Source organism: Mustela nigripes, chromosome 2, assembly GCF_022355385.1.
Source record: "Mustela nigripes isolate SB6536 chromosome 2, MUSNIG.SB6536, whole genome shotgun sequence".
In the NCBI taxonomy this organism is placed as follows: domain Eukaryota; kingdom Metazoa; phylum Chordata; class Mammalia; order Carnivora; family Mustelidae; genus Mustela; species Mustela nigripes.
The window spans coordinates 2,048,502-2,057,550 of record NC_081558.1 but is presented as its reverse complement, the minus strand read 5'-3'; the positions used below and the strand labels follow the sequence as shown (position 1 = coordinate 2,057,550).

The following is a 9,049-nucleotide window of genomic DNA, read 5'->3' as shown; positions in this document are numbered from 1 at the left end:
ACAGCCTGATGCGGGGCTCGATCCCAGGACCCTGAGATCATGACCTGAGCTGAAAGCAGAGGCTTAACCCACTGAGCCACCCAGGCATCCCTGAGAGATCGATTTTAATCTTGATGGGAGGCACACTGTGGACCCTGCCAGTATGAGTTGAGGTTTTTGCCCAGGAAGAGGATGTAGGTGATCCAATCAAGACAAATGATCCGTGTCTCCAGACTTGACTGTTTGTCAGAGATGGAGCAGATGAAAGCTGTGGAAGGATCATTTATTTTCTTTGCTTTTATGTTGATTACTGTTATCAAATTCTAGTCTTGTTTCCCTTTTCTGGGACAGAGACACTTATTTAAAAAAATATCTGCCCAATGAAATGAATGGGGCATAAGATCTAAGTAGAAAATGGTTGGTCTCTCAAAGGACCTAAACAGAAGGGAGTGGGTTCAGACACAGGAATTGGTTGAGGTTCGGGAGGGACCTCTTTGTACTTTGTACTTGGTACTATAGTCCTCCTAGGTGGGGAGTCCTACAAGTCCTTGTCGTGTCAACAAGAACAGAGATTCATTCCCAGTGTGGGGAGTGGTTTCTTTGAGCTGATTACAAGGGAAGACTGGGAAGGGTCCCTGTGGTCCCTTGCAGCTCGATCACTGGGAGGGAGGAGGACTTTGGAAAGCCTGGCTCCAGGGAAGCAGATGTGGGAGCACTTAAGTTGGTAACAATCTTTCTACCATTGCCCTGGTCCTCTGCAAGAATAGGATAAACGAGTCAGGTTTTGGGTTTGTTTAGGAACCTCCATTTGCCAGAATTGAGGATTAGGAATTCCAGTGGTCTTGAGGCCCCTAACTGGTTCAGTGAGTAGAGCTTGCAGTTGATCTCAGGCTCATGAGTTCGAGCCCCACCTTGGGCACAGAGCCTACTTAAATAAAAAAAAAAAAAAGGGGGGGGGGCTAATTAAAAAAAGAATTTTAGCAGTTTTTCTTTTAGGTGACTCATCTAGGATGTGTGTGAATGGTTTGTCAAATTTACCTGCAGTGGACATATTTTCGCATTCTAGCCTGGTCCTTATGATTAAAGGGAAAAGATACTTGTTCTGGTCTTTAATAAACATAGACTTAAATGCTACCTGGGTGGATTCCACACCTACAGGAAGACCAGAATTTTCTTTAAAGACAATTTGGAGTTGGTTTGTAATCGTCATGGAGAGGCTGGTGATCATGTAATGTTAACTTTTGAAGTAAACCTGCGGGAACACCTGGGTGGCTCAGTTGGTTAAGTGTGACCTGCCAGTTATTGTAGTAGCAAAAATGGGTTTACTTGGTAATAGCAGAGATTTACAAGTCTTTTTTTTTTTTTTTTTTAAGATTTTATTTATTTGTCGGGGTGGGGGGGGCAGGCTCCCGCTGGGCAGGGTGCCCAATTTGGGACTTGATCTCAGGACTCTGGGACCGTGACCTGCACAAAAGGCAGTTGTTCAGTGGACTGAACCACCCAGGCGCCCCGAGATTTGCAGTTCTGTTATGTAGGGAGGACCTCTCCTTCATCGAGGAGAAGGGGATATTAAGAGGGGCTGTTCCACCTGACATCCACTGGAGCAACCTTGGGGTTCTAGCCCTAGTGTCTTCTCATGGTAGGCTGTGACTGCCTCTCGTTGGCTGGGCTGTTGCCAGGGGAGGAGAAAACTTTCCTTCCTTCGTCCTGCTGGGGCAGTGATGTGTCCGAGATTGTCTCCTGCTATTGAGTGCAGTGGAGGTACTGGTGGGAGCTCCCCTGTGGTCTTCTAATTTCACTGGAGTCATGTCTCTGTTACTCATTTTCAGAGAGTTGGTGGGCTCTCGGGTGGTTTTCACTTGCTGGCTGTTACGAATCAAGCTGCTGAGAGTGCGTGGAAATAGTGTTGGTGCTCGTCTTCACTTGTCTTGGGTAGATCGACAGTAGGAGTGCGATTGCTATATTGCACCGTGACTGGACGGTCATCATTTTGAGGATGTGCCGGACTCCTCCAGGTTGTGCCATTTTGCATCCCCAGCAGCAGAAATGCATGAGGGCACCTGGGTGGCTCAGTTGGTGGAGCATCTGCCTTTGGCTCGGGTAGTGGTCCCAGGGTCCTGGGATCGAGTCCTCTGTTGGGCTCCTGGGATCCAGTTCCACATTGGGCTCCCTGCTTGGCGGGGAGCCTACTTCTCTCTCCACCTGCTGCTCCCCCTGCTTGTGCTCTCTCTCTCAAATGAAGAGAGTCCCCCTTTCTCAGGGGCTCACCAGCACTTACTTGTTTCTTTATAGCCATTCTAGTGGGTCTGAAGGGGTATCTGCTTATAACTTGACATCCATTTCCCTGATAACTGACATCTAGCATCTTTTCCGGAACCTGTTGGCCGCTGGCATATCTTCTTAGAAAGGTACCTGCTCATATTCATTCCCCATGATTTGATTGTATTATTTTTCTTTATATTATTGTTTTTTATTTTTCATGGGGTCATACGGATTTTTAAAACATATTTAAAATACAGGAGTTACCAGGTGTGTGATAAGCAAACCCCAGTTATAACCCCAGTTGAAGTAGAACTGATCTTATTAAGTGATGTGGGTGGCATATGGGATTTTGTTTTTCCCTTAAGTTTTAAGAACATAGGTTTTGTTTGGACGATCTCAGATTTTTGGAAAAAAAAAAAAAAAGATTTTTAAACGTTCCAGGAGTGCGGCGCCATCCCTTGTTGCTCTGACGGCGTGGGTCAGCCTCCTTTTCTTTATCTGTTAAAGTCGCCAGAGGCTGTGGCCATCAGTCTCTCAGGGGCTCCTCTTTCTGGCGCGCTTCTGCTTGCATTCTGGGCACCGGGGTATATGGTCGAGGCCCTGCTGATTTCCGTGACTCTTCAGGAACTGGAGCTCCTCTTATGCACTGCGTGTGCCAGGCCCCCGGGCCCTGTGTCCCTGCTCACTGTCCACCTAACCCAGGGACAGGGTGATGTCTGCCTCTGCCGGGATAGAGGGGACTGTGCTAGGCTCCTTCACCTTGTTGCCTTCCAGTGAGAGCAGCACTGGAATCTGTGTGTTCACAGCATCCTGACATCTGGTTCCAGTTTTGGGGCTGACAAGGCAGTAACCGTCCTTGAGCAAGTCAAAGATGTGCCGTCCAGTTTCAGGGTGGTCTGAACGAGTATTTCACTTTTCATTCTTTCCCATACAAGTGTGCTCAGATCTGCTCATTTTCAGTACAAATAGCCTATATTGGGGTGTATGTACGTCTGTATGAGCTGTCGTCGTCGCTCTGCTTCGGGGTCCCAGCCCTTCCCATCACTGAGGGCACTGCTGTGGGTATGTTTGCATGTTGTCACTTCCCGCATGGGTGTGACTTGGGCCCTAGGGTGGGATGCGGTTCCCCATGTGTCGCCCCCACATCCTCCCTCACACACGGGTGAGGAGGGAGCGCTGCTGCAACAGAACATGTGGATGTTCCAGGACGCGGTGGTCTTTGCGGATGTGGCTGTGAACTTCACCCCGGAAGAGTGGGCTTTGCTGGATCATGGTCAGAGGCAGCTCTACAGGGATGTGATGCTGGAGACCTGCAGGAACCTGGCCTCCCTGGGTAAGCATGGCTCCACCCTGACTCTAACCTTGTAGCCAATGAGTGTTTCTTACAAGTGTCTGATCTTCCTGGGGCCGAGGAATGGGAATACGATGAAGAAGAGACAGATGTGGTCCAGGCCTTTATGGAAACTACTGAGGGTCACATACTTTTTCCATGAAAACAAAGTTTCATGTGTTAAATTGACTGTTGCTGCAATCAAAGTCTGAGACTCCCTAATTTTATCAGCGTGAGGATGGGCTCCTTTGTGGTTTTCAGTTCTGCGAAGGATGCGCTGTGGTTCACACCCATTTCTCCTAGTAATCATGCTGCAGGTAATTCTCCTTGTAATCATGCTGCAGGTAAACTCGCACTTTGTCCTCTTCGGTGACCTTGAAGACCAAATCAGCAGCCCATCTACCAGACTGCTTGTGGCCCTTCAAATCCTCCCCCCAGCTGGGCTGTTGTGGGGGGCTGGGCGGCGCCACACCCACCTTCCGACCTCCCAGTGGCAGCTGGGGCAGTCAGGCAGGCTCCCCCGATGGCCTCGGTGCCTTCAGAACAGTCCAGCCGCCCTCAGTCGGACCAGGTTCTGGAGAAGGGAACGGCATTTGCGCATGTCTGTTAGAAACGTGACTCCGTCCTTGTGCTGAGAAGGGTGATTTTTCTCATTCCCCTGCTCTCCCTGTCGGACATTTCATCCATCCTCGCCCACGGGGCAGGCCTTTCTGTGTTCTTACAGACGTAGTGTGTGCGTGTGAGGGTTTTGCCCAGTTCTTCCTACTTTACTTTTCCAATAATACTTTCTCCACATTAGTCTCCATTGATTTTAAAGCATTTCCACATAAACAGGCTGCCTTTTCATGCGCTTTTCCTCTTATTGCCAAAGTCCCAAAGCACTTAGGTCCTTAGAATTTTTCTGTGGTCACATGTTCATTCTAACTGATGAACTTCATTTACATTTGGGATCAGTATGGGAAGAGAAATCCCCAAATGGTCTGTTTTCTGAATTTTCTTTACCTTTAAATATCAGGTCATTCCCAAGAAATTAAATTGTGCTTCCAATTCTTGCAGACTGTTGCACTCAAGTTAACCCTTTTGGATCAGGGACTCAGCTGAATATTTTGGAGAATGAACTATCCAGTGAAGATAAAATAGTAACATTTACAAGAAATGATTCCTGGGCTCTTTTTGGATTAAACTGGGTATTTCATCACATTGGAGATCAGTCCCAGTCCCAGGAGAGGTGTTTGAGGTGAGTGCCTCTCTCTCCCATAGGAGAAAGGGGGATCTTGGCAAATTGTTAGAATACTTTGAAATTAAAGAAGGCATGGAGTTATAAACCTAGCTCAACAGTTGTGTAGTCGGAATTACACAAGTTCTTCATAAATGTGATGTAGTATTGATCAGCAGATATATAATTCAGCTCCAGACATTTATCAGGAAAACCCACATGTAAGAAAGTTTGACGGTGGGGCGTCTGGGTGGCTCAGTGGGTTAAGCCTCTGCCTTCAGGTCAGGTCATGACCCAGGGTCCTGGGATCGAGCCCCATGTCGGGCTCTCTGCTCAGCGGGGAGCCTGCTTCCCCTTCTGTCTCTGCCTGCCTCTCCATCTACTTGTGATTTCTGTTAAATAAATAAAAAAAATCTTAAAACAAAAAAAAAAAAAAGAAAGAATGTTTGACAGTTATATTAATGGGCCCTTATTCTGAGCGTTTGGCTACTTCTGCATCATAGCAGTGTAGACAGTGACAGAAACATGCCCATTCCTTGGAAGTGGTCATTATGTAGTCAAGTAATCATTAATATCAATAGATCGTTAATAAAGAGATCAGTTAAAATGATTATTCCGTAACAGTGTGCCTTCCCATTTTGAACAGAGGTCATTTGGTGGAGCGGGTCTGTGAAAGCAGTGAAGATAATCGACGTGGAGAAACCAGAAGGCAGATGACAAGTCTTACCGTGCGTGAGGATCGTCCTACTGGAGACAAGTCCTGTCACTGCGCCAAGTGTAGAGAAGCCTTCACAGATGGTTCTTTCCCTGAGAATCCACAAAGATCCCACCCTGGACACAAACCTAGTCCCCGTGAGGAACGTGGGCCGGCCTGCAGCTGTGTCTCGAGCCCCAGCCCTCACGTGGACCCAGGCCTTGGAGAGAAACCTTATGAACCTCAGGACACTGGGGGAGCTTCGAAGAGAGACTTGAAGAGTCGCGGTAGTAAACAATCGTTAGAGTGCCAGAAGTGTGGGAAAACTTTTCCTTGCAGGTCGTCCTTTCGGGGTCACGTGAGGGGTCACTGTGGACAGAGAGTCCATGCGTGTGACGTGTGTGGGAAAGTCTTCACGTATCAGTCTTACCTTACACGTCACGTGAGAACTCACACTGGGGAGAGACCCTATGAATGTGTGGAGTGTGGGAAAGCCTACAGTTGCCTCTCGTATTTTCGAGAACATGTGAGAACGCACAGTGGAGAGAAACCCTATGAATGTCAGCAGTGCGGGAAGACGTTCAAGTATCCCGCGTCCTTGCAAGGACACATGACGACACACACTGGAGAGAGACCGTATCTCTGTCAGCAATGTGGGAAAGCCTTCGGTTGTCCCAAGTACTTCAGGAGACACGTGAGAACGCACAGTGGACTGAAACCCTATGAATGTACGTTATGTGGGAAAGCCTACAGTTGTTCCTTATCCCTTCGAGAACATGTCAGAACTCACAGTGAAGAGAGACCCTACCAATGTCAGCAGTGTGGGAAGGCCTTCAGACATCCTCGCTATTTCCAAAGACACGTGAGGATGCACAGTGGCGTGAAACCCTACGAGTGTAAGGAGTGTGGGAAAGCGTACAGCAGCTCCACATCGCTGCAGGAGCACGTGAGGACACACACCGGGGAGAGGCCCTTCGAGTGTCCACAGTGCGGGAAGGCCTTCACTCGTCACTCCTCCCTTCAAGGACACGTGAGGGCACACAGTCTGGAGAAACGTTACGAGTGTGCACAATGCGGGAAGGCCTTCCGTTGGTCCTCGTCCTTACAAAAACACGTGAGGACACATAGTGAAGAGAAACCCTATGAATGTCAGCAGTGCGGCAAAGCCTTCTGGTACCCCGCCAACCTGAGAGCCCACGTGAAGACACACACTGAGGAGAGACCCTACGAGTGTCCACACTGTGGGAAAGCCTTCAGCTGTCACTCCTCTCTTCAGGTACACGTGCGAAAGCACAGCGGGGTGAAACCCTATGAGTGTCAGGAGTGCGGGAAGGCCTTCTGGTATCCCGTGAACCTGCGAGCACACGTGAGGACGCACACCGGGGAGAGACCCTACGAGTGTCAGCAGTGCGGGAAGGCCTACAGGTGCCCCGCGAACCTGCGGGTCCACGTGAGGACGCACACCGGGGAGAGACCGTACGAGTGTCAGCAGTGCGGGAAGGCCTTCAGGTATCCGGCCAACCTGCGAGCCCACGTGAGGACGCACACTGGGGAGCGACCCTACGCGTGTCAGCAGTGCGGGAAGGCCTTCAGGTACCCGACCAACCTGCGAGCCCACGTGAGGACGCACACTGGGGAGAAAGTCTGAATGGAAGGACTGTGGGAAAGCCTTCACTTGTCCTTAAGATCGTGTGTATCCAGTCAGACACACTGGCAGGAAGCCTTATGAATGTACAGACTGGTGGGAAACCTTTAGGTATAGTTCCTCGTATAGTTTGTACATAAAAACTCAGGGCTGGACAGCGGTCTCTCTTTGTTATAAACATGGTTGTGCCTTGTAAGTGCCTCGTCCCTAACGGGGATCCCCGTCATATTAATTTCCACTGCATGTTGCCAGGAGGAACCCCTGAGATCAAATATTCCTCTCTGTGCCCTTTGTATGAGATATATTTTGTTACTTCACACATGAAAATTGTAGAGTTATATAAAATTTCTCCTTTCCGTGACGATGTCTTTGGGCCCCAGGGGTGACAAGTGATGTGTGTGTATATCTCGCCCTCTCTTGTGGAGACTGGAAACCCCGACTCTGTATCTGCCCTTCCTTCCAGTCTTCATGACTGAATGATGGATCCTCACGTTTGCTTACTGCCGCTGTACGCCACAGCTCCGCGCCCCACAGAAATGAGTGAACGTGCAGGGCTGCGGAGCGAGGACGGTCTCCTCCGGTTGTGTTCCGGTTTCGGCCCCTGCTGATCGCTCTTCATCTTGGTGGTTCATCAGTCATGATGGTGTTAAGAAGAGAAACCCTGTGGTGTGAAGATGAAAGCTGGCTTCTGGCTGGTTCCACTGAACTTCGTTGTGAGTGTGGTGAGGTGGGAGACCATGTGTCCCAGAGTCCTCCTCTCTGTGATTCTGAGGTGAAGGCCGTGAGGACAGAAGCCATGCTTTTCTGGCAGGAGACAGAGATGCGTGGGAACCCACATGGGCTTGGGTCACAGTGCATCTTCTCGATTACTGATCTGTCGTCTGGAACAGCCTCCAACCTGACACAGGTTTGACATCCGTTTTTGTTCGGTAGCACACTCCAGACACTTCTCCACGAGCTCTCCTGTGATGGACCAGCTCGGTTTTCAGGTCCACATGGTTCCTTGCGCTGCCCTGTGGCTCCTTGTGTCCGTGAGGCCACCTCTTCAGGGCGCCGTGTGTAGGGATGTCTCTCATCCAGGCACCGTTCATCTCCCGTGCTGTTTCTACCGCATGATTTCTGTGGTGAGCATCCTGTCCCTTTCAGGATAGATCTGTGTCCTGCCTCCCCCCGACAGAATTAATGCTGCAGCCTCAGATGCGGGAAACCTCCTTCCCTTGTTGCACTGTAGAGAGGCTCCAGTAACCCTGTATTTCTTCCTTCTGGATGTTTCTATAATTGGAATAAGCACTTGTGAGTGTATGGCAGTTTGTGGCAATTCTCACCAATAGCTGACGGCTGACTGCTATCTAAGAGATAAACCCAGTATGCTTAATTCCTTTCTGTTGAAAGATGTAACTTCCCAGGGTGTTTTTTTTTTTTTTTTAAACACGTAATTCAGAACAGTGGTTTTATCTTTGTTTTGTCAAGTGTGTTTCTCTCCATTGTTTCATGGAAACCACATTACTGAGATTTTCAAATCTGTTGCATACTTGCAAATGATAGGATGTTTTATGTCCTCTATTATTTTTTTAAGATTTTATTTATTTGAGCAAGAAAGAGAGTGAGCATGAGCAGGGAGCCTGATGCGGGACTCGATCCCAGGACCCTGAGATCATGACCTGAGCTGAAGGCGGACGCTTCACTGACTCAGCTGCCCAGCCACCCCTCACAACTGAGTTCTTTTAAAATATCCCGTTTGGGGCGCGTGGGTGGCTCAGTGGGTTAAGCCTCTGCCTTTGGCTCAGGTCATGAACCCAGGGTCCTGGGATCGAGCCCCGCATCTGCTTGGCTTGGAGCCTGCATCCCCCCCGCCCCCCTGCCTGCCTCTCTGCCTACTTGTGATCTCTGTCTGTCAAATAAATAAAGATTTTTTAAAAATCC

At 49.2% G+C, this 9,049-nt stretch overlaps 1 protein-coding gene across 1 annotated transcript in view; it reads left to right on the top strand.

Annotated features, from left to right (window-relative positions):
• Nucleotides 1–9,049, top strand: part of LOC132010759 (zinc finger protein 77-like) — a 25,779-nt gene extending 16,730 nt beyond the window's left edge. The window contains exons 2-4 of the mRNA XM_059388593.1: nucleotides 3,448–3,574; nucleotides 4,628–4,808; nucleotides 5,434–9,049. Coding sequence (XP_059244576.1) covers nucleotides 3,448–3,574; nucleotides 4,628–4,808; nucleotides 5,434–7,129 — 2,004 coding nt within the window. The 3' untranslated portion in view covers nucleotides 7,130–9,049. The remainder of the gene's footprint in view (nucleotides 1–3,447; nucleotides 3,575–4,627; nucleotides 4,809–5,433) is intronic.